General features: G+C 44.8%; 1 protein-coding gene across 3 annotated transcripts; it reads right to left on the bottom strand.

Annotated features, from left to right (window-relative positions):
- Nucleotides 1-165: 165 nt before the first annotated feature.
- On the bottom strand, nt 166-25,455 carry ZNFX1 (zinc finger NFX1-type containing 1). 3 transcript variants are annotated; one of them, XM_077167130.1, is made up of 14 exons: nt 25,376-25,455; nt 21,975-22,128; nt 17,705-19,513; nt 13,675-13,806; nt 12,162-12,310; nt 11,234-11,383; nt 10,189-10,303; nt 8,592-8,839; nt 7,125-7,264; nt 5,925-6,079; nt 5,384-5,529; nt 4,318-4,428; nt 3,889-3,984; nt 166-3,544 (listed from the first exon to the last, which is right to left on the bottom strand). In XM_077167130.1, exons 2-14 carry the CDS (start codon nt 22,033-22,035, stop codon nt 1,106-1,108), a joined length of 5,751 nt encoding a protein of 1,916 aa, XP_077023245.1. In that variant the 5' UTR covers nt 22,036-22,128; nt 25,376-25,455; the 3' UTR covers nt 166-1,105. The 3 variants fall into 3 exon arrangements, with proteins under 3 accessions (XP_077023245.1, XP_077023254.1, XP_077023262.1); XM_077167139.1 differs by lacking the exon at nt 25,376-25,455 and adding an exon at nt 22,592-23,145; XM_077167147.1 differs by lacking the exon at nt 25,376-25,455 and adding an exon at nt 22,955-23,145.

Here is a 25,455-nt window from a genome sequence, read left to right as displayed (position 1 = left end):
ATTTTAATAGTTATTCAATAGCACATATGTATTCTAGACACTAAATAATTTTTTTAGAGCTTTTCATTTAGGGCCCCACCTGGAATCACCAGTAGGAGGTTATATAGCTAAATGACAGTGTGTGTCTTAGACTGTGTGTGCTTTACAGAAGTATCCTCAAACTAGTTTCTGATTTTCTCAATCATTTTTATTAATTGGCTTTGTAGGCTAAAGTGCATAGTAAAGACAAAAAAAGGAAATGCATAATATAGGAAAGGGACAAAAAAGGAAACATTTTTTCTCGCCAACATTAGAAAGGACCTGAGATGCCTAAGTGTATCTTCTAGGGCACACTGGACTGAGGGGATGCGTGTAGAGGCAGCAGGCCTGGGTGGCTGGCTTCTGGTGTGGGTTTGGAGCCTGCAGAAGCTGCTGGCATGCTAACCCTGCCCAGGCAAAAGTCGCAGTAGAGTATGGGGGTGAAAGGTCACACTTCGGATAGGTGCTGTTGGAACTGTGAGCTTTGTTCCAATTCAGGACCCAGGAAACAGCACTGTTGCTGAACCTCTCCATCATCCCAAAACCAAGTCAAAGGAAATTAAGCCCCCAAACTTAGGTGGTCACTTTTCCTAGTGAACATATAAGAGGGTCAGGGTTAGGGTAGGAGGGATTCTTGTGCTCCTTGAAAGGACAAAACAACTCCTCTGGGTCTGTATTAGAAGGAAAGCTGGTCTGCAAGTTAGGGCCTGGCAAGAATCATCTTTTTAAACTGACCTCATACTGTGTCCTGGCAGCACTGCAGAGAACACAAATGACCAAGTCAGGACCCAGAGATAGCACTAGGTAGCCCCAGGTGGAAGCCCAGATACAGTCCAGGGAGTCTGTCATTAATTTGCAAAAGAGGAAAAGGAGAAATTTGTTGACTTTGCTCTCAGTTCTGGAGGTAAAGTGCAAATTCTAGCGCAGGGATAAATTCAGAAACAAATGTGGGCAAGCCCTAAAAGTGGATCCTTAAATAGGTGCTAAGACTAAAGGTCAATAATAAAAAACGAACTTCGGTTCTGCCTAAAGGGAGCCCACCCCAGCCATGTGGTGGCCAGGGCAAAAGGCAACAGTGGGCCATCTTCTACATCATCCTCCGGATCTCCTCAAAATTCATCAAGTTGTTGGCCTCAGACCAGGCAGCATGCCGCGCTCCATCCATCTCAGAAGCAAGCTGGTTGTTCCTTTCTAGAGTATGATTTACGCCTCCAATCACCTCCTTACAATCAGGACATGTGCCCCTCTGCATGGCTCCCCCACAATCACTAATCACGTAGATGTGGCCATTGGGACACTTGAACCAGTGGCCACGAGGAAAACCCATAGCTTTGACAATCTGTACGCGCTCTTCCTCAGAGATGCCTAAGCCAGAGCAGGGAAGGGTAGCTTTCAGAGCGTCCATCTTTTCCTGCACGAGCTGTTTATCCTCCTGGGTGAACTTACATGTTTTCTCAAGGATCTTTCGGACAGTGTAGACCTCTTCTGCTATGCTACCTCTCACCTTCCCTTCTGCCATCTTGCAGCGGGTCAGAAGGTTTACCAGATATGTGAGCCTCTGGATTTCACTTTGGAGGTCACCCAATTCCTGGCTGCTGAAGCACAGACGCTTCTTTGCTAGCCACTCATGGACCTGGTTTAGTCGAGTCCTCACTTGGTTTTGTTCTAGGATGTGCACCTTTTTCAAGGAATCCCACAGGCTGGCCAAGTGATCATAGAAGCTGATATAATTCTCAACGAGGCCCAGGTCCTTCACTGACAGATTTTTCTGGGCCAGCTTCTCTTTTAGCATCCAGAAGTCTTCAGGAAGCACCTGGCAGAGAAGGTTTTTCTTTTCCAACAGTGCCGTAAGTCGTTCTTGGCTGGCTGCAATTTCCCCTGCTGAGCCCTGGATCTTTTCCTTGACTATTTCAATCTCTTCCAACCGCTGTTTGATGCTGGTTCCATACCTCAGGTTTTTGCGGATAGGTACCTGGCAGATAGGGCAGACCTTCAACTTGATGGCAACATCATCATCCTTCTGCTCATTCATATAGCGATCTAGGGCTTGCACCTCAAAGATGTGGTTGCAGTCTTCTAGCTGCACAAAGCGGGCATCAGGCTCATCCTCAAAACCAAAGAAGATTTGGGTAACCTCGTCCTTGTGGCAGACACGGCACTTCTTGGGGCAAGGCTCCCCACACAGACCAATGCAGGGGTGGCCACAGGTCAGTATCTTAGTACAAGGCACATAGCACGGGGGTCGGTTGCAGGGCTCAGAGCAGAGTTTGGTGCACTGGTAGTGCTGGCAGCGCCAGACACAGGGTTCTACACAGGAGCTGCACAGCTCCCCACACTTCTTCTTACACTGGCTATGGACGCAGCGATTCTGACAGGTCCGCTGGCAGGGTGGACACTCACCGATGCATGGTTCTCGGCACTTGTGTGCACAGATGAGTAGGCGCTCGCAGGGCTGCTGACAACGCTCATGGAAACGCCCTTCAAAGCAACTGTGGCAGGAGCCGGGGCAAGGATGCCCACAGTCCAAGACAGTGCCACACTCTGTGGTACACTTGACTGGCAGGTCATACTTGAGATCCTCTACATTACCACACTTTACTTGTTGGCTATGCCCACACTTGAGTTTCACAGTGACCATTTCGGAACACAACCGTACACAATCTTCACCACATGGGTGGCTGCATTTGTGCCCACATTCCAAGAGCTTGGGGCAAGGCTCTTGGCAGCAGAAGTCTGACTCAGGCATGGAACAAGGAACCATTTGTTCATGGCCACACCGAGGAATGATTTTGGGTACTGTAACCCGACAAGGCTGACACTGCTCAAAGCAAACAAGGGGGCACCGGTGCCCACCTTCACAGATGACCTTTTGACATGGCTTTATGCACTGGAACTCCTTGTGCAAGGAGTCATAGGGGTGGCAGGCACGGGTGCAGACATGCCCACAGCCAAGTCGGAACTCACAGGGTAGGCTGCAGCCTCCTTCAGGCACTTTTCGGAAATCAGAAGCTTTGGATACCAAGGTGTGGGTATCAGGGTGATTCTGGCAGCACAGCCGGAGTGTGGGGCCTATCTGATTGTTCTCTCGAAGGGTATGGATGATCTTGCTCCATAATGGCACCTTGGCCAACATCTGCATGTTTCCGATGCAGTACATCCCCTGTTTGGCCCGAGATAAGGCCACACAGATGCGGTTGGAAATCTGGAGAAACCCCACCTTGCCTTCTTGGTTGCTTCGCACTAATGACAGCAGGATGATGTCATTTTCTTCCCCCTGGTATTTGTCCACAACATGGACCCTGACACCAGCAAATGTCTTTGCAGGCATGAGTTTGCGCAGGCAGAAGAGCTGCCCAGTATAGGTGGTAAGGATGGTGATCTGGGAGGGCAGGTATTCCTGGCACAGGAAGTACTTGCACAGCTCTACCACAAACTGAGCCTCATGCTGATTCTGGTGGCTCTTGCCTTCTTGGATTTCCTGTTCAGGAAAGTTGTGTTCTACAAAGAAGAGATTGGAAGAGACCCCCTGAAAAGGAGAAAAAGAGACATGTTAGACGATTCACTCATGCCATTTTTTCCCTCCCTCTCTTTACAACCATCCACTTGTACACAGAAAAAGATTCACCCTTCTTCAGAGGCCTATTTTGGGAATCTTTTTTATGTAACCATGACACAATCATCTTCTGGCAGAGCCAAGATTCAAAAAGCCCAGAGTCTGTATTCTTAACATCCATACTATACCTTTTCCCAGTAACCAGTTTTTAAAAAGGTGGCTCTGTTCCCTTTTGAAAGCCCTTTTTTCATTCAGAAGAAAACAGAGCCTCCTAAGTTACTGACATAGCAGGGAAAGATCAGACAGCACAGACTCACTTTAATATTCTTATGCTTGAGAACAGAGGGATGATTCTCCAGGTCCTGGTAAATGTGGGGTGTTAAAAGCCGGGCAATTTCAGGGCGCATGCGGTGCTGAAATGAGACACATGTCATTAGAAACACAGGCAGGGGATAAACGGACAATTTCTCTAAAAACTAGGTTACTGGTGGAAAAACTGGAGAGGCAACATTAGAAAAGAATGATAGGAAGAAAGAACAGAATGTAAGCAACTCCTTTGTCTACCAATAAAAACTCAACAAAGACTGATCTTACGGTATTTTAATGCAAAGAGACAACAAGGTGAATATGACAGAGTCATTTCACCACTAAACCAGTTTTATTTTAGGAGACCTCTGTTGCTGGTGATTGGCAGGCTCCCAGGAGCCTTGTGGGAATTTGGTAATAATAGAGGCACATCTTCTCACCTGGTAATTCAGACGGACAAAGGGTATGTTTACTTTCACTAGTCGTTCAAAGAGGGACACCTCAAGGTTGAAGTTCTTGGCCAGATCATACACGTTTGCACTGGGGCGCAGCTGGAGAAGAGAAACATGGCTGAGGACTCTCGATCGAAAACACTTCATCCATCCATCCATCCATCCATCCATCCATCCATCCATCCATCCATCCATCCAACCAACCAGCAAATGCTTTTCAAATGCCTCCTATATGCCAGGTACTGACATGCTAGGGCTAGAATAGAGTGATAAACACCATGAAGGTATGAAATAAGAGTAATGTGAAAGTACCTGGGGGTGGGGGGCTCTTTAGATAGCCAACCCTGAACAGCATCGTCTCATGAAGGAAGGGGCCGGTCAGTCAAAAAGCAAGTCATAAGAAGAAGCAGGGGATGGGAACACAGTAAGCAAAGAAGAGAGTGGTATGAGGATGAAGTCAGAGAAGCAGACAAGCCAGATCATAACAGTCTTTTCTGACCACCTATTTGAAGCTTATTTTTAAAAATGCAGTGGTAAACCACTGGAGGGTTCTAAGCCAAGGAGTGATATGATCTGATTTATTATTTTTTAAAATTCACTTTGGTTTTTTTATGGAACATGTATTAAAAAGGATGGTGATGAAAGTAGAAGCAGGGAGGATGCTGTTGAAATAGTCCCCTTAAGAGACTATGGTAGGGCGGGCCATGGTAGCTCAGCAGGCAGAGTTCTCGCCTGCCATGCAGGACACCCAGGTTCAATTCCTCGTGCCTGGCATGCAAAAAAAAAAAAAAGAAAGAAAGAAAGAAAAAGAGACTATGGTAGCCTAGTTGAATGCCCGAGAAAACAGACAGATGGTGCAATCTTCAAAATATGCCCCAAATCTAACACCACCTGTTCTTGGATTGTATATGGGAGGTGAGGAAAAGAAAAATTACAGATAAAGCCCCTAAAAAGACTGAGATCCATTGAAGTAGAGAGGCAAGGGTCTTCCTGTACAATACCACCCTCCCCAACCCAAAGACAGCAAACCATCTTTTATGGGCTCCTGCTTTACCTGCTGGTGGTCTCCAATCAGAATGAGGTGCTGGCAAGCTTTGCTCAGTGTTGCAATTGTGTGAGCCTCAAGGACTTCAGCAGCCTCTTCCACAATAACAATCCGAGGTGCCACTTTCTGCAGGATCTGGCGGTATTTGGCAGCACCTCAAGTCAAGAGAAAAAAATAAAAAGACTCTTCTGAGCTGATCCACTAGGCCTCTGAAAACCCTCTTAAGTGCCTTCCCTGACTCTGGGTTGGTGATAACTGAACCCTCAGATTCATCCTGGGCTGTGGTGACTGTCAAGAGAATGAGTGCTGAGTGGTCTCTAGAGCATCAGCCCCACTTTAGTCATTGTTGGGGTTCTAAACTCAATAGGAGCAAGTAGGTGAATTTCACCAAAGTTCCCTAAATACAGGATGCTTTTGACAGCCCTCCACAGTATTTTTCTCCAACTTACAAATGAACCTTCTCTTTACCTGTTCCAGATAATATGATAGGAACTTGGCAGTGTGAACTTAGATGGAGCAGGTCAATTTCTCCATACTTTTTTTTTTTTACCTGTGGTTGTCATCCCTACAATCTGGGCATCTTTAAGTATATGAAGGTCTTCCTGGAGCCTCAGCTCAGCCATTTTCTCTGCTGATGTGCGGTACTGGCGTTCATAGTTGAGAATTTTCCGGCGGGTGTCAGCCTGGTACATTTGTAGCCACAGCCTGGAGAATGGGAAGAAAAAGGGAAAGGGAGCCTTTGAGATGGTGGAGGAATTCCCTTCAGTGTGCCCTCTGTGTGAAGTGGACCTAGAGCCTTGAGGTGCTTACAGGGCATGGAGAGAGAAGGACCATGAGAGACCCAGATGCACAGAGAACCAAGAGTCCAAAATGCCCAACGAAAGAGATGTGCAGAGATAGATAAATAGTCAGAAGCTAAGGATGAGGGTGGGATGAAGGAAATATGTTAGCTATCATGAAGAGAGGAAGGAAATTCTAAAGCTTCAGACAGAATTTCTCATGAACTCTCCCTGTCTTGAGCTGGGACCCCATTTCCCCGTCAATTCTTCATTTCCCCGTCAATTCTCCATAGACCACCCTGACTGCTTTTTTAAAAAAAAAGAAAAAAAAAAAATCATGTCACTACTCTGTCATAAAACCTTTTAATGGTTTCATGCTCCTCTTCATATAAAATCCATACTGCTTACCTCAGCCCTTAGTCCCTGCATGGTCTGGCCCCTGCTGTCCTCCAAACTCACTTCAAACCACTTCTATCTCTCTCTCTCTACCATAGCCATGCTAGCTGCCTTCTTTCTCTTTCTCAAATGGCCATGCTCCCTCTTGCCTCAGGGCCTTTACCTATGTGGTCTCCTCAACTTCATCTGATGCTCCTTCTCTGTTAATGCCTCATTAATGCCTACTCATCTTTCAGATCTTTGTTTAAATGTCACTTTCCCGGAACCTCAGATCAGTTCAGATCCTATGTCAATGTTCTTAGCATTCCCTCTCTTTTCTTTCTTAGTGTTTATAACCATTTGCAATGTTTAATTTGTGGAATTATCTGAACATTTTTCTCCTTGAATAGATTCTAAGCTCCATGAAGGCAGAACAAGGACCTGTTTAATTCCATGGCTGCATCCCTAACATTAGCTCCATGGTAGTACCAATCAACGCTTAGATATTGTTGTTGAAGGCCTAAGGGATTCTGAGAACAAAAAAGGAACCCCCTGGGGAAATGACATGGGCTGACTGGGGGGTATGGGTACAGTACCTATAAAGCTGCCAGCGAGAGTTCAGGTCCAGCTGCCACACATCCTGGACTTCTTTGGCCTTGGCCTCGGTCATGGTGTTCAGTTTGCGAAGTTCAATCTTCACTTTTTTCTTCATTTTCTTTTTCTGGCTGCGCTGGGTCTATGGACATCAACACCAGCCTGGGTCACCACTTAAGCAGAGGTAGGCCCAGCTCTATACCCGAGGTGGGGCAGAGCACATAAAAAACGTGCTGCTACCTGTGATAAACCTCTTGAGTGTTTCACACTCTCCCAACAGATGTCTCCTTTGCAGGGTGGCTAAGGGCAAGGGCTCTGGAGCCGGTTTGCTTAGTTCAAAGTCTTACTTTACCTCTTACGAGTTGTGGGGCCTAAGGCAAGTGCCCCAGCACCCCCTTTTACAAAATAGGAATAATAATAATTGACTTAAGGAATAAATACAGACAGGGCACCTAGAATAGTACTGGCACTAGCTATCATTGAATATATTTTTACCATAGTCTGTTTCTCACTCCTAAAACTAAATGTGTCATGAAAGTGGGATGTGGGTATGTCTTGCTGAATGCTGTATTACCAGTGTCTAGCAGCTGGTACCTAGTGCAGGGCTTGGCACAGGATCTGCTAAGATGGTCTTAATGCCATCATATCAACATGGTATCTTTTAAAAATGGCTGAAAGACACACTTAGGAGAATGTTTCTCCTCTGATTCCGTTACTGAGTCTGAGGCCATGAGCTTTTAGAAGAAATGGCACGCAAGATATGGACGTCACCACATTATGAACCATCCTCCTCAAAAACAAACCCCTCCTGAGGCCACACAGCAGAGAGATGCCCAACCCATGCTTCCAATGACTGGGATCGTGATGATGTCCTCTTCCCCATCATTTACAGTGATGGTGAAATGAACCAGGTGATTAGGTTCAAAAGCCAGGAGACAGGTAAAAATTACATCTAGTAATACTAATATCATTTCATCAGTTGTAACAGATATAGCATACTAATGCAGGGTATTAATAGGAGAAACTGGGCGAATGGGGAGGGTTGGAAAGGAGAAATATATGAAAATATTTCTGCACTATTTTTCTTTAAACTTAAAACTGCTCTAAAAAGCAGTTGGGTGCCTGCATCCTATCTTTCTAAGTTGGCATTTATTGCCAGTCCCCCTCTGAAGAGCCATTAATTTTTATACCCTTGGAAATTAGACCAATCTTGCACCAGGGTTAAGCTGTACAATGGGTACATTAAGTTAAATGTGAGTATGAGGCAAATACACTGTAATGGTGTATGTGTGTTAGGGGGGATGGAACAAAAGGACTGGTTAAGGGGTTGGGGTTGTGGCTCTGACGGGAACAGATGCTCTCAGGCTTGTCTCAGCTGAGCCTAACCTCCATTCACCTAGCAGTAATAAATGATCTCCTGAGTCTCAAACTCTGTTAGGGCTTTCAGGGCCACGAGGAAGTAAGTTTACCTCCCACTCTCCAGTGGCTTGCTCCTGACCAGCTGCTGTTCCGGGGCCAAAGTTGTCTAGCCTCATGGCCAGAAGCACTTTAGCCAACTCCTGGACTGCCCCATTCTCTTCCTTCTTTCGCCGCTGGGGCCTCACCACCACTTCCTCCTCAATCACCCGGTCTGCTTGAATCAAGTCAGCCTCTTCTGCAATCTCAATCAGCGAAGCCTCCTCCTCGCCTTCTTCCTCTTCCTCCACTTTCACCTGAGCTAAGGGAAGAAAGGAAGCAGAACATGGATGGTGACTTTTGAAGCCAAAGGGTAGGAGAGGGCACCTACCGGAGTTCAGATCCATGAAGACTTTCTCAAGGGGTTTAAGTGGTTACCTCTGGGAAGGGGAAAACGGGAGGAATGAGAATTAGGGAAGAAGACTCAGGTATCCTTATACACTTCTTTTTTTAGTTGAATTTTAAAAAGCATATGAATAAATCCCTTTTGAAAAAGGTTTTTCTTAAAGTCAAACATACATAAAAAAAGGGTGTACACGAAATTTATAGAATACTATGAATATATAAAATGATCATCTAGGTACTCTCAAACCAATTTAAAAAGGAGAAAATTACCAGTATCTTTGTGGCCCTTCTAACCTGAATTTTATATTACTTATTCCCTTGTGTCAAGTGATTGTGTCAATTTATATCACCACAAGCAGTGTATAGGAGTTTCCATTATTCCACATTCTTATCAACACTAGATTACACCAAACTTTTTAGAATCTGCCAATTTGGTGAGTATGCAGCAATAGTCTCCCTTGTCATTTAATTTCCCTAGTTTCTAATGAACACCTTTTCATATGTGTATTGGCCATTAGAATTTCCTATTTTGTGACATGCCTGCTAAAGTATTTTATCTATTTTCCTATTAAGCTATTTATCTTTCCCTCATTGATACTCAGCTCTTTATATGTTCTGGGTATTACTTTTTTTTTTTTTTTTTTTTTTTTTTTAAAGAGAGAGGGAGGAAGGGAAGGAAAGACAGAGAGAAGGAAGGAAGGATGGAAGGAAGGAAGGGAGGAAGAAAGGGAAACATCTCCGGCATGGCAGGCAAGCACTTTGCCCGCTGAGCCACCGCGGCCCGCCCATGTTCTGGGTATTACTTTTAAGTCCTGCTATTCTGGCCTTCACCACATTAAGCCATAAGAAATGATTCCAGGCAGACGTGTGCTGCTTGTAAGGCCTGGCCCAGTAGCCTTTGGCTGGAAGGCCCCCACCCGAACTAAAACCGTGAACATCCGGACAAACAACTGTTCAAAGTCAGCCAATCAGGACATGCCCTGACAAACAAAGGACCCCCCCCCACTGCACAGGGCCCGTGGCTATGCCCCCGGCCCTAAAGCGCGGGGAAACTCCTAACCTACGGGAGGCCCCACAGGCATCGTCAGCACCCCCCATTAGCTAGCCTATATCTAACGCTGACGCTCCTGGGGGGCGCGACTTCCCCGGCCCGCATCCTAAGCACCCAGACCCTGGAACCTCACCCCGGGACAATACAATTTTAAACTCAGACTCAGTTTCTCTGATTTTTCAGTCCGCTACCATTTAAAACCTGACACTGCTTACCTGTATTCTCAGGCCCTACTGGAGCAATACTTTGGGTGAAAGAACTGACACCCAGACCAAGCCATTCCAGCATCATGGAATGTTTCCAGCCCTGGAAGCAAACCCATTCCGTATCCTGAGGAAGGAAGAAGTATTAGCTACGAGAATCTGATGACAAGTACTGTGAAGGCAGTTTCTAAAGATTAAAAAAAACTCCCTTAAAATACAGAGATTGCAAATTTGGTACCCCTTGGGCAAATGAAACATTTAACATGGCTTGGCATAGAATTTTTAAGTTGAGGAATTTCTTTAAAAAAAACTAAAATTTTAGCTTCTTTTTCTAAAACCAGGAGCTATGACATAATAGTCCTGTATTCCTGAATGGCAACAAATGGCTGGAGCTGGGTTGCTGTTACCCCTCTTCCAGCTCACCATAGTCCTTTCTACTTGCTAATGTCCTACATCTAGCTTGCTTCACTCATTTATATGACCTGATTCATCCCTTTAGGCTTTTGGGTTTGTAACCCCTGAAATCACCAACCCAATGACAACAAAACTACCATTTCATGGAGTTCCTGGCCAGCCACTGTCAACTCCTAAGCTCTCTGTATATGCTAGGATGTCTCTTGTGTTGATTTTATTTCATTTAATAAATATCAACAACACACTTATTATGTTAAGAGGTTTACAAACATCAAGAGAAAAGAATAAAGTTGATCCATACAGAACTGCAGTTTCTGCAAGTCAGATTTGCAAATACTGGCAATTTCACATGGCTCAACTTAATACTACTACTATTCCCACTGTATGAAAGAGGAAACAGGCACAGAAAAATTAAATAACTTGCCCACCATTACACAACTAGTCGCTGCAAAATCAATCAAACCAGCAGGCTAGTTCAAGGACCTTGTTTTTTATCAGTATAATACTTGACTGGTTCTCATTACAAATGTGAACTTTTCATATTATGGCTAAATAGCTGAAGCTTTAGACTGATACTCCAGCTGGGTGCCCCGCCTGGTACTGAGACAAGAGACATGCTTTGCCTTCCCAGGCTAATCTATACCTGCACTGGTCCACTCATCAGGCTTTTCCAGTGCTGGAAGGAGATGTACTTCTCTAGGTACTGCTCCCGCAGCACACCATGCATGGTGCACTCCAGGGTTTGGGCCCCTTCATGAAGTTCTTGCTCTGACTCCTTCATCTGTGTCATGATCTGACAAGAAAAGAGGAATAGAAATGATGAGGAAACATTATCATCATCCCTCAAACTCAGCTCCTGCCTTGAGGGAAAACAAAGTAAAAGAGGAATAGCAAGAAGGGAGAATAATGAATATACTAGTCTAAAAACCAATTTCCCAAGGTGTCAATTATTGCGGTCTTGAAACCAAAGGATTAGAATCCAAATGTGTAAAGACTACTACAAATCAGTAAGAAAAGTTAACAATCCAACAGAAAAATATGCCAATGATATTATGGCAGACTTCTAACCTCATAATACCTGTTCCCTCTTTTTTTCTTAGTAATAACTCAGATTTTTAGGTGGGCACATTGCTATCCAGCAAAAGGATAACATTTCCCTTCATACATAATCCCTTCCAGGTGTATTTGGCCATGAGATTAAGTTCTGACCAATGAGAAGTAATAAGTGTTATGAGGGTTTAGGGAAGGGAGCCTTAAGGCCCTGGCAGAAGGGTGAGCGGGGTGTATGCCCTGCTTCCTTTTTGCATCCTGGGTCACGAGGGTAAAGGTCACAGCATGACGTCAGCAAAATGGAATGCTGGGGGTGGGCCACAGTGGCTCAGCAGGCAGAGTTCTTGCCTGCCATGCCGGAGACCCAGGTTCGATTCCTGGCACCTGCCCATGCAAAACAGACAAACAAAAAAATGGAATGCTGGAAGAAAGCCTCCATATCTATCTTGAACTGCCTACCCAGAAAGCCACTCCTATTTGGTTTCCTGAGTTATGTCAGGTAGTTTGAAGCTGGGACTTACACTCATATAGGCCCTTCGGAGGTGTATAGGGAGGTTGCGGCGGAATTCCCGCTTATTCCTCAGCTCCCTCAGGGTGAACTGCTTCAGGATTTCACTGTTGCTCCTTCCACCCACCCGCACGATGCTTGTTTTTCGACACTTGTAGATGCCTGTTGAGCAAAGTAGGGTTGAGAGGAGCTAGGATGATTCTCTCAGGTGGGAGTTGTGTGTTTGGGAATTTGTCTCAGCTGGTCCCTGGATCTTTTTTCACTCTGCCCTTAGGGAACAAATTTGTGCTTACAGGCAATTTACCTCATAAATGAGAAGGCCCCAGAGAAGATAAGACCTCCAAAGCAGTAAAAAGTACTGCTTAAGAGCACAGGCTTTGCAATTTAGACAACTGGGGACCCAACTCTTGGCTCTACCATTCATGTAGACTACACAGGCTGTGTAGTCTGGGGCAAGTTTCCTAACTTGAACTGCAGTTTCTTTGTGATCTGGAGTCAGCAATCCCTTCCTTTTAAGAGTATGGATACATGAGAGTATAGCTTTAAAGCTCGAAGTTTTATGGCATAGCACAAGGCAGGCACTCAGTAAATGTTATCATCATTCATTTTACAGATATTTACTGATTGCTTATTAAGTGCCAGGAATGTGCTAGGTTCTGAAGACACAGTGCTCAAAACAGACTCAGCTCCTGATTTCTTCTCATGTCTCATAGTCTAAGAGAGAAAATACAATAATAAGTATATTAAGTATGTAGTACATGATGGTAACAAGTGCATATAACAAGGGGACCTTGCCTAACCCAGTCTGGATGATAGAAATCTAATTCTTGAGGTGCTAATATTTAAGTTGAGATTCTAAGAATAAGGAGGATTTATTTAGGTGATAGGAGAGTATGGAAGAATGAAAATAATATTCAAAGAAGAAGGAAAAGCATATATTCATTCATTCATTCATGCAGTTAGTTTTTGAGTGTCAGGAGCTGTGAATACAGCAACAAACATGACTGACCCTCATAGTGTTTATAGTTCAGGGTAAAGACACACAAAACAGATTATTTAAATAGTTCATTACATATGTGCTAAGTCTGTGAAGAAAAAATACAACAGGGGGACTTTACCTTGTCTAGTGGCAAAAGGAAAAGTCCACCTGAAAGGAGAGTTTTAGGGTGAGACCTGAGTAATGCTGGAGTCAACCAGGCTGGACGGACTCAAGATGGAGGGAGTGGGAGGGGAAAAAAAAGCACATTCTAGGCAGGGGAACAGCATAGGCCAAGGGAGAAGCTGGAGGAATTTAAGGAATTGAAAAAAGAATCAGTGTGGTTGGAGTTAGGGAAAACAAGGTGAAGAGCTAGGAGATAAGGTTCAGAGCTAGGTTCCTGCTGATCACACACAGCCTCGTAGGTCGTGGTAAGTATGTACTGCAGACTTTATTCGGAGAGCAACACAAAGCTACTAAAGTTGTAGGTGATATTTTAAATTCAAATAAAAACATCTATATAGAGAACAATTTTTCCTACAGACATTACCTTCCAGAAACTGGTCCAAAGCATGATTAGTATAACACACAACCAAGATAGGGAACTTCTGGAGACTAATTTGCCAAACAGGCTCATTGGCTAGGAGGGCCTGAACAATCTTTAGACCCACGTAGGTTTTGCCTAGAAAACAAAGAAAAAAGAACGAGAAAGTTAAAAAATTTGGAGATTTTGTAAAAGGAGTAATTAATTTCTTATAGCAAATGCATTTGTTAAAAATGTAAGGTAATACATTTAGATGGTTTAAAATCCAAGAAGTAGATCCAAATAGACATACTCCAAGACATTTAATAATCAGAATGTCAGAGGTCAAAGAGAAAGAGAGGATCTTGAAAACAGCAAGAGAAAAGCAATCCATCACATATAAGGGAAGCCCAATAAGACCATGAGCAGATCTCTCAGCAGAAACCATGGAGGCGAGAAGACAGGGGGATAATATATTTAAATTATTAAAAGAGAAAAACTGCCAACCAAGAATTCTATATCCAGCAAAACTGTCCTTCAAAAATGAGGGAGAAATTAAAACATTTTCAGAGAAAAAATCACTGAGAGAATTTGTGACCAAGAGACCAGCTCTGCAAGAAATACTAAAGGGAATACTAGAGACAGATACGAAGACGGAAGAGAGAGGTATGGAGAAGAGTGTAGAAAGGAAGACTATGAGTAAAGGTAAAAAGAAGGAAAATTAGATATGACATATAAAATCCAGAAGGCAAAATAGTAGAAGAAAGTACTACCCATGCAGTAATAACACTGAATGTTAATGGATTAAACTCTCCGATCACAAGACATAATCTGGCAGAATGGATTAAAAAACAGGACCCATCCATATGCTGTCTCTACTCAAAGGACATGAGATCAAGGACACAAATGGACATTTACCCACCAATATTTATAGCAGCATTATTAACAATTACCAAGAGATGGAAACAGCCAAAATGTCCATCAACAGACGGTTGACTAAACAAACTGTGACATTTACATAAGATGGAATATTATGCAGCTGTAAGACAGAGTAAAGTTATGAAGTATGTAACAACATGAATGGACCTTAAGGACATTATGCTGAGTGTGATTAGCCAGAAACAAAAGGACAAATACTGTATGGTCTCACTGATATGAACTGACATTAATGAATAAACTTGGAATATTTCCTGGGTAACAGAGACCATCAGGAGATAGAAATAGGGTAAGATATTGGGTAATTGGAGCTGAAGGGATACAGATTGCGCAACAGGACTGAATATAAAAACTCAGAAATGGACAGCACAATATTACCTAACTGTAATACAATTATGTTAAAACACTGAACAAAACTGCATATGAGAATGATAGGGGGAGGAGGGCTGGGGCATTAATAAAATCCAAGAAGTTTAATTGGGCATATTGTGAAATGTCCCTCTCACATGCTTCTGTCCCCAGCCACTCAAGTTGCTCTCCCTGGAAGCACCAGACGTTACCAGTTTTTTGTGTAAGTTTCCAGAGACAGTCTTTCTAATGCATATACTAACAAATATGAATATATATTCTTTTGCTAGCCTTCCCCCCCCTTTTTTTTTATATAAATAGTGGTAAACTATCTTTACTATTCTACATGTTGCTTTTTTCACTTAATGTACCTCAGAGGTAGTTCTCTATCCATACAAAAAAAGAACCCCTTCTTTTTGTTTTTATACAGACTTATGGTATGTTTTATCTAGTTCCTTATTGATAGACATATAGATTGTGCCCAATCTCACATGACAAACTCTTTAGAAGTGCTTTTTAATTCAGTGGTAGAATTACTTTGTAATGGAAGGGGAAAACTCATTATATAAATCAGCACTGGAGTCAGAGTAATGGGCTCATTAGTAATTGGCCATTAATGAACTAATTAAGTCCACAAACTGCTAAATTCTTTCATTGTTTCAGGCTTAGCCACTATCTCCTCAAAATTCAAAGGTGCATAAGGGAGAGATAAAAGAAAATCAAATATTTCGGTACAGCATGATAGTCACCCTTCCCTTTCTTTTTTCTTCTTCAAATATTTAGAAAGGTTAGGAACTAGAGATAGAATGGTGAGAAAAATGTTACTGGTTCTTAACCTGGTTCTTAATCAACTTGTAGAGGAGAAAGGTAACTAACCACACAAACAATCATAAAATCGTAAGTGTAGTGAGAAACATATGGCACCAAGAAAGCATATAACCATGCTTCTGGTTTGGTCAATGTAGTTGAGAGAGGCTTCCCTGAAGAAGTGACAATTGAGTTAAGAGTTGGCAAAGAGGGGCTGGAAGTAGGTGGACTAGTAGGGAGGCTCCTGTCATCTCATAGGTGAGTGAAGACTGAGGCCTGGTCTCCAGCAGTAGAGATAAGTTTCCACACTGGGGAGAAATTTCAGAGGTAAAATTGATTTGAACTTGGCAATGGTTTGGCTATGGAGGGGAATGAGCAGAAAAGGGTAACTCCCAGTTCTCTTAATTTCTGTTTGGAGGACTGAATGGATGAGGATAACTTTAGTAGGAATGAGAATTTTTGTAATTCAATATTAACTCTATTCCCTGTTTTCTTTTACTTATCCCTTAGATTAGATACTTTTTTGGGATTTTTACCCCAGCAATGACCTTCCTTTACCATCTCTCCCAATACTCAAAGGTAGGCCCTTGCCTAGTAGCTGTGTGTGTCTGTGTTTATTTCTTTAAGCTAGACTAAGATTTCCATATTTGGAACCAAAGCATCTGGATTTATGTGATAACATTAAAGGAAATTATTTGCAACATGCGTAACAAAAAAAAATGGTTAATATCTTGAATATACAAACAGCTCTTACAAATCAATAAGAAAAAAAAGCAATACAACAGAAATATGTGCAAAGAATATAAAAAGGCAATTTTTTTGGAAAAGAAATATAGACAATAAACACAAGAAAGTACATTAAACCTTATTCTTAAAATACTAACTAAACCACTGTGATGTATATACTGTTGAAGGACACTTTGGCAATATCTATCAAAATTACAAATGCATATATATAATTTGATTCAGCAATTACTCTTCTAGGAATCAGAAACAACATTCTTCATTGAAGTATTGTTTGTAATGGTGACTTTTTCAAAGGTAAGTGGTTAAACCATTTATAATCTATCCAAACAATGGAAGAGTATGCAGTCACAAACAAGAATGAATGCTATTTATGTACCAAGACATTTTATAAGTGAGCAAAGCAAAGTGCAGAATAGTGTTTATAGCATGCTGGATTAAAAAAAAGGGATGAAGTAAATATAAGTATGTACTTTCTTGAATAATCACAGCATATCTCATGAAGGATACACAGAAAATTGATAACATCATTTGCTCTAGGTAAGGAAATTGAGTGAAATAAAGGGAGGAGGAAGACAGGCACTTAACAATTTTTTGAGCCATTTTTTAATTAAAACATAGAACTAATATTAATAATGAGCCTGAAATTTTAACCTCCCAGCGCCCCAAAATTAAAACAATCGATAACATACAATGTTGGAAATAATGTAAGAAAATGGAAACACTAAACCATTTTTGGGTAGGTAGAGCTATTAATGTAAATTCCAACTTTTAGGGAAAAGCCACAGAAACAAGCAGAATAACCAAAGAAACACACACAGATAACTACTGCTGGTGTATTAAAGAGGTAGGGAGGTATATTTTCATGAGAACTAAGTACCATGTATGGTAGACAGGAGCAAAAATTCTGGAGACAGACTGCCTGAGTTCAAGGCAGCTTATTTTATATAAGCTATAAAATCAAACAAATGATTCTGCTTCAGTTAAGCAGAGTTAATGTACCTCCCTAAGTTTGACCTCGAGCAGTTTTTTCTAAAATTGTGATTTTGGTCTATTATTATATATGCTAACAGGTCCCCATAGGAAAAATCACTGAGTGTTACTTCATAAACAAGTTTGATGACCATCTCAGGGGAATGGTTCTAAATGAGATGTTCTAGGAACTTACAGCCAAGCTTCTGTTACCTATCTCTAGATATTATGTACTCTGAAAAATTCTCACCTGTTCCAGGAGGTCCTTGAATAATAGCCAGTTCCCTTGTGAGAGCAAATTGCAAGGCTTCCATCTGGGAATCATCCAGTTTCAGGGCTTCTTTTGAGGGCCACTGACTAGGGTCTAAGACATTAACTCTGTGATGTCTCAAGCCCTTGGCATTCCTCAGACATTGCACAATGTCTAAAGGATTCTCTATTAAGGGGGTGAAATCATATCTGCCCCCCATTAGCAAGTACCTTGGCTCTTTCACATGAGAGTCACACTCCACAATGTTCTTCTGAAAGGGGATGTCCTCCTCTTGGACCTCCTGGAGTCCTTCTAGGACATGTCTGTAGGCCTCAAAGTATGCAGTTGTCTCTACCATGAGGAAAGAGTCGGAGGGCTGGACCTCTGCTAGTAGCTGTTGGCTCTGCTCATTGAAGCAGAGCTGGACAATTCCTTTGCAGAGATCTTCCTGTTCCCGATTAGACACAGTGGCAAAAAGAAATGTTTCAAAGTTGTCCTTGGACATGCACACTAAGGACCCATAAAGCAATCGCTTGGAATTCTGCCACCGAACAAACTTTAGTGGTTTTGTGTCAAACTGCACCTTGTAGACAATGCCTGTTGACGCACACACAGGAGTGATAATCCTGGTATCAAAGTAGATTCGAATGTCATCGAATTTTCTCTTCCTCAGACCCTGATCTTCAAAACTTTGGAGAAGTTCCAAAATGCCTTCCCGTAGGGGTCTGACAAAATCTTCTCGCAGGAGTCGGAAGTGGGTATCCAGATAGACAGCAGTGCTGTCATATTTTCCAGAGATAATGTTGGTGCGAAGGAAGGGCCTTTCGTCCAAGTGCACTTCATTGTAGGTAGGGTAAATGGGCATGGTCCGGTAGCTCTCAACGTGGTCTTCTGCCTCAGGCTGAACTAGAGTATAGGTGTCCACTCTTAAAGTGCCCTCTCGCCTCTTTTCCTGTAGATGCGCAATGATGGTCTGCACCTTTTCCAGGTTCTTCTCTGTCTCTTCTTCTATGTCAACACCAGAGGCTCTTAAGGCATTAAGAGAAGCTGGCAGGAGGGAAATGAGCATGGACGTTTCCTGCACAGAGCTGGCAGGAAAGACACTTACTAGGTCCTGAAGGAGAGAGATGATGTTACTAATGTGTTCTGGATATTGGTTTCGAATGTCAGGGATGGGTTCAGTGATCATCCCTACCACATAAGCAGGCAAGCAGACTTTGAGGAATCTGGAGTTCTTCAATATTCCCAGCACATGGAGAACACTCTGCCGGTCCATTTTGGAGCTGCAAGCCTTCCGAAGAACCTGGCAGATAAGCTCAAGGAAGTTAGACTTCATGAAAGAATGTGACAGGAGCTCCTCCAGCCCTAAACTTGTAGCAAGTGTGATGACCACCTCAGAGGCATCTTTCTGCAGAAGATTTTCGAAGAACTTGTAGCCCAATCTTTTCACCTGCTGTGGCTGTTCTGCTGGCTTCTGGTGGGGGATCCGCCACTGTTGGAAGTTTTCACTGGGCTGTGGTGGTCTGCGGTTCCTTCCTTCTTGATTGCCGTTTCTCTGCCTAGTATCATTCTCCTGATCCTGTCTTTGGCCTCTAGCTTCATCACTGGCATGCTCCTCGTGGTTCCTCCTTCCCTGATGTGGGTTTCTGCCCATGGCCCTAAATCTCTCTTCCCTTTGCTGGCAAGGGACAGGATGGTTGTGGGCCCTTGGGTGCCTTGCAGGCTGGTTGGCTCCTCTTCTGAGAGCACTGGCTGGTGGGTTATTGGCCTGATTTCTACCTCTTGGTGGTAATTCTCCATCCATAGGCCCTAAATACAATAGGAATACTAGGTAAGCACAAAAATTAGGGGCAAAGAAACCCAATAGGACAACAATAAACATGTTCTCATTTTCTAAAACAACCAAGAGCTCTGGTTTGGAGACAAAAAATGGTATCCTGCCAAGGGTATGGAAGATAGATTACTATTGCTGCTATATATATTATGAAAATACTGTTTTTCAAAGGGCACAAAGGGGCAAAGGAATAAGCATTTGTTGTATGTCTAATATTTGCTAGGGAATTGATATATAGAGTATCTCATTTACTCCTCACAACTGAGACTTAAGTTTCAGCGAGTCGGAAAGATTAGCTCATTACTTCTAATCTCTTGCCAGTATCAAACAGAAGCCAGAGCATGAATTTCAGAGCCAAACACACCTGGTCCAAATCTTGGCTTGGCTACTTCCTTACTGTATAAAATCTTGGCAAATAGGATAATTTCTCTAAGCCTCAGCTGCTGGGTTGTTATAAAAATTAGATGTTTATAAAATGCTTAGTACAATATCAGATACATAAAAAAGCTATTAGTAAATGTTAGCTATTGCCAGTAGCACTAGTAATAATTTTCTGTTGGAAATACTCTATAGATTTCTAGTCATTGGTTTTGCCACTAAACAATTATGTCATGTGCAATGGAAATATCATTAGGATAATACTATAAAGGGAAATACTACTTGAACTTTGCCCAGCATCAGCAAAGGCAGTTCAGGAAAAAAAAAAAAAGGTGGGGGGAAGTGGGGCTTTCTTTACCAAGATGTTTTTGAGTTACTTAAGAGATCGTGAGGAAAATGGAAAATGAAACTCAAATTTTACTTCAGGAAAACGAAACTTAAAAATGTTGTCCTTTTCTGTAGCATGTACCTATCTATTACCAACACTCATACAAAAAGTAGGAGTCGGGGAGCAACACCTAGCATATGGAAGAAAGCCAATATCACCCTGTGAATGCAGCCAAACAGGTCTTCCCTGATCAGCCACATATTCTGAATGATGGCCACCATACCCAAAGTTCCAATTTTTTCACTTTCCTCTCCTGTAAAACTGATTCTGGATCTGACTCAATGAGGCAGAATGGCATGGAAATTTTAAAAACAAACAAAATAAGACTGTATGCTATGATCTGAAGATAAAAAAATGTTATGAAAGCTTCAAATACACACATTTGAGATGACTGTACTATTTCATGACATTAAATGTTAAATCCATTTATGTACTTTTCCCCCCTAGTTTTTGTACTTTGTAGAGAAAATTTTAACATCACAACATCAAGGAATAATTAGCAAAATATAAATCCTATACAGATGAACTCTAAATTTTTTATCATTGTTACTCTATTTACTTTTCAAACTCCCACATAAGAAGAAATAACTTATGAAGAAAGCTCTACTTTTAATATTTTGATCTGATTAGAAGACTTGACAAAAAATTGTAGAATGGAAAACTGTACTGTTTCTCATTCTTTCAACACTCACATAGCTTCATAAAATAAAATTCTATGGCTCTTCGTCATTTGCTCCACAGCTAAAATTCAGACAACATGTTATAAACTTAGGTAAAAGCAAGAATCCATTTGGTTGTTTTCTTTTAGAAAGTTCTAAGTAAACAGAACAATCACTGCAGCAGACTCAAGGCTTTTGGAACTAACTTTGCTTTATTGACTAGGACTGTAGACTTGTGCTGCCCAATACACAGTCACCAGCCACATGTGGCTACTGAGCATGTGAAACATGCTAGTCTGAAATGAGTTGTAAAATTCTCACTGGATTTTGATGATGTAGTATTACCAAAAAAAGTTAATATGTCATTAATTTTTAAAAATATTGGTAACATCTTGAAATAATATTTGAGTATCTGGAGGTAAATAAAACAGTAAAATTATTGAAGTTTTATTGTAATAAAAGACATTAATCATTCAATTACAACAATATTTTGGATACATTAAGTTAAATAAAACATTACACTATTAAATCTAATTAAATTAGTATTTAAAATGTCTTCAATTAATTCCATCTGTTTCTTTTTACCTTTTTAACTAGAAAATTAAAAATCACATTTTTTGGCTTGCATTATAGTTCTACTGGGCAGGCCACGGTGGATCAGCAGGAAGAGTTCTCGCCTGCCATGCCGGAGACCCAGGTTCCATTCCCAGTGCCTGCCCGCACCAAAAAAAAAAAACTATTGACTTGCATTATATTTCTATTGCACTGCTTGTGACCAGTTATTTCCATTCCTGATACTCCATCCCTGTTTTCTGTTAAAATGAAGTAGACTGATTCATCAGTTCTCTTAGGAAAAGGGGAGGGCTGTCTGTTTTTCAGTGTTATTCATGCTAAGAAATAAGCCATTCTTTACCTGAGAGATGCAGGCAATATTAGGTAGTCTTTATAGAACCCTATTTCCATCTCTTGTTCCTAGAATTTACTTCCCATTAGGTGGGAAACTTTGCTCACCTCTGCGGTTGGCATGGGGATTCCTGGGCCTGGCCTCCGGACGAGGTCTTCTGTCTTCCATGTCTGAGTCACCTGAATTCCTCCACGTTCACCGTACTTTTAGTTACCTGGAAATCTGCACAGGCTGAAAGTTATCAGCACCCTTGAAAAACATCTAATAGAAAAAAAAACCAAGTGGTAACAAAGTCAGTCCTCCTGCTTCAAAATTTTAATCATTTGTTAACTAAAAGCTAAACAGACATTTTAATCATGAGCATAAGTGCTCAGTTCTGTGAATGCCCAATTATGGTATAAAACATTAAATTCATAATTTAAGGTGAATTTATGGGAAAAATTCCCCCTTCCTTGACCCTTGTATCTTCTTGGGGTAGAGGGAATGACATCCATTAGTTTTCAAAACTACTGAGTGGTCTACGCCTTTCTTTAGCCAAGTTACTATATCAGTTGCTAGGTCTTATCTTCTTCCTTTAAGCAGAAAAATACTGTTACCAGGGCAAAAAGGAGTACATTTTTGTTAATCTACCTACAGTCAAGTATTCACCACTCTGTCCAACATTTACATTATATAGTAGTGTATAGTTTTTAAATAATTAGTGAGCATTTATCCTTTATCTTACATTCAGCCAACTGATTAAATCCTCTGCTCTACGTGAATCCAGAGAAAAGAAATGACATGTTTCAATAAACAGGAGGCTTTGCATCTACAGGGCGCTGTTTCTCATGACCAGTTATAAATCTTCAATTCTCTCCTTCTCCTCTCTTCTGTCTTGATGATTTTTTGGTAAGAGGAAAAGGAAGTCCCTTTAAGGGAACTTCTCAATTCAACCCATACTCATCATGTGGGCTGGGTCTAGGGAAAGGGCAGGTGACTCAAGAGTCCTCAATAAAGGGATTTTTGAGTCTGTCCTTCCGAGTTTTAAAATGTTCATAGTTGGAAAACTGTGAATCGATTTTGGCATAATAGGAGGGTTAGCTTTTACCCTCATCAGAAAAGGAGTCCCTTTTCTTCCTACTGGGAATATTTTGGTGTGTCTCTTCCCTCGTCTTACCAAATCCAGGTCTCATGCAAAGTTTCAATATATACATACACTTCAACATAATATATATAACGCATGTTATATTAATATATATAACATAATATATATACGTTTTAATTCCCTAAGAGGGAAATTCCTTCTTCCTCTTCTTGAAAAATACTAAACTAGAAAATACTAAAAAATAAAATATAAAAACACTGAAACAGGAACCTGTAGATTTTCTGGAATAAAAGAAAATGGAAGGAAAAAGAGAAAGGAAATATTAGAGTACAACAGGCAGGGAAGGAAGGGAGAAGATATGAACAGGAATGCCATGAAACAAGACTACAGTGGGCTTTGAAAATCAGGGCAGGCAGAGGGGGCAGAGGGAACAGGTGGGTGAGGACAGCTGACCCTCAGGGGGTAAGAGGCTGAAGCAAGGGGCAGCAGCTGGGCTTCAGGGGGCTCTGCAGAGTCCTGAGGGGTCAAAGGGCACCCAGGCCTGAGGAGCCCACCAGCCCGACCGACAGACACAAGGGGTCAGGGGAGGGCCGGCAAGGTGGTGCCTGGAGGGGGCTGGGGGGCGCTGGAGGAGGGGCTCAGGAAGAAGGGGGGGCTGGGCTCAACGTGGGGGCTGCCCAAGTGACAGAAGAATCTGAGTAGAGATGGGGGAGTTCGGCTGTGAGGGCTCTGGAGAAGATGGGGTGACAGGAACGAGGGCGGAGGGGACGGCAGAACGGAGCCGAGGGGGAGCGGGGGCTCCATCGTGGCACCCGGAGGACGGCGGAGACCACAAGCCGGCAGAGGAGAAAGATAGAAGGGATGGAGTGAGAGAGAAAACGAGGGCAGCACTAAGGAGGGGGGCACCGTGGGGATGGGGGGCTGAGGGGCGCGGGGGTGGGGGGGGACCGAGGGGCACTGGGGACTGAGGAGGGAGATGGGGGTCCGAGGGGAGCCAAGGGCAGGGGGACTGAGGAGGGAGATGAGGGCCGAGGGGCGCCGGGGGGCCGAGGGGGGCCAAGGACGCGGGGGGCCGAGGGCACGCGGGTCTGATAAGGGTGACGAGGGGGCTGAGAAGGGTGACGAGGGGGGCTGAGAAGGGTGAAGAGGGGCGCTGGGGGCCGAGGAGGGCGCGGGGAGGCCGAGGGGCGCCGGGGATCGAGGAGGGCACGGGGGGGGGGGGGGGGTGGGCTGAGAAAGGAGACGAGGACCGAGGGGCGCGGGGGGCCAAGGAGCTGAGGAGGGCGCGGGGGGCTGAGGAGGGAGACCGGGGCGAAAGGCGCGGGGGCCGAGGGGCACAGGGGCACAGGGGTGCGGGGGGGTGAGGAGGGAGACCGGGGCGAAGGGCGCGGGGGCAGAGGAAGGAGACCGGGGCCGAGGGGCGCAGGCGTGCAGTGGGGCTGAGGGATGCCGTGGGACTGAGGAGGGCGCGGGAGGCTGAGGGGCGCGGGGGCCGAGGGGTGCAAAGGGCTGAGGGGAGACGGAGGCTGGGGAGGGCGGTGGGGGCGCGAGGGGCTGAGGGGCGCGGGGGCTGAGGGGCGCGGGGGCTGGGGAGGGCGGTGGGGGCGCGAGGGGCTGAGGGGCGCGGGGGCTGAGGGGCGCGGGGGCTGGGGAGGGCGGTGGGGGCGCGAGGGGCTGAGGGGCGCGGGGGTTGAGGGGCGCGGGGGCTGGGGAGGGCGGTGGGGGCGCGAGGGGCTGAGGGGCGCGGGGGCTGAGGGGCGCGGGGGCTGGGGAGGGCGGTGGGGGCGCGAGGGGCTGAGGGAGGCTGGGGAGGGCGGTGGGGGCTCGAGGGGCTGAGGGGCGCGGGGGCTGAGGGGCGCGGGGGCTGGGGAGGGCGGTGGGGGCGCGAGGGGCTGAGGGGCGCGGGGGCTGGGGAGGGCGGGGGGGGCGCGGGGGGCTGAGGGGCGCGGGGGTTGAGGGGCGCGGGGGCTGGGGAGGGCGGTGGGGGCGCGAGGGGCTGAGGGGCGCGGGGGCTGAGGGGCGCGGGGGCTGGGGAGGGCGGTGGGGGCGCGAGGGGCTGAGGGGCGCGGGGGCTGGGGAGGGCGGTGGGGGCGCGAGGGGCTGAGGGGCGCGGGGGCTGAGGGGCGCGGGGGCTGGGGAGGGCGGTGGGGGCGCGAGGGGCTGAGGGGCGCGGGGGCTGAGGGGCGCGGGGGCTGGGGAGGGCGGTGGGGGCGCGAGGGGCTGAGGGGCGCGGGGGCTGCGGGGCGCGGGGGCTGAGGGGCGCGGGGGCTGGGGAGGGCGGTGGGGGCGCGAGGGGCTGAGGGGAGACGGCGACCGAGGAGGGCGGTGGGGCGCGGGGATGAGGGGAGACGGGCCCGGGACGCCGGGGCCGAGGCGGCGGCCGGGGCTCGCGGCGCGGCAGGAGCAGGTGCGGGGCCCACTCACCCGGCTCTGGAGCGTCCTCGCGCCGCCGCTGCCGCCGGCTCGGGCCCCGGCTCGGGCCCAGGCTGCTCCGAGGCCCCGCC

This window comes from Tamandua tetradactyla, chromosome 1 (genome assembly GCF_023851605.1).
Source record: "Tamandua tetradactyla isolate mTamTet1 chromosome 1, mTamTet1.pri, whole genome shotgun sequence".
Taxonomy (NCBI): domain Eukaryota; kingdom Metazoa; phylum Chordata; class Mammalia; order Pilosa; family Myrmecophagidae; genus Tamandua; species Tamandua tetradactyla.
This window is presented reverse-complemented; position numbering and strand designations above follow the sequence as displayed.

What these genes read in the sequence shown, in the direction of transcription:
- ZNFX1 (XM_077167130.1), bottom strand. Translation starts at nt 22,035, where the DNA reads ATGGAAGACAGAAGACCTCGTCCGGAGGCCAGGCCCAGGAATCCCCAT. An exon ending in TCAAGGACCTCCTGGAACAG is followed by an intron (nt 13,807 to 17,704) that starts GTGAGAATTTTT and finishes TTTGTTTTCTAG; the next exon opens with GCAAAACCTACGTGGGTCTA. An exon ending in AGTAGGGCCTGAGAATACAG is followed by an intron (nt 8,840 to 10,188) that starts GTAAGCAGTGTC and finishes TTCTTCCCTTAG; the next exon opens with CTCAGGTGAAAGTGGAGGAA.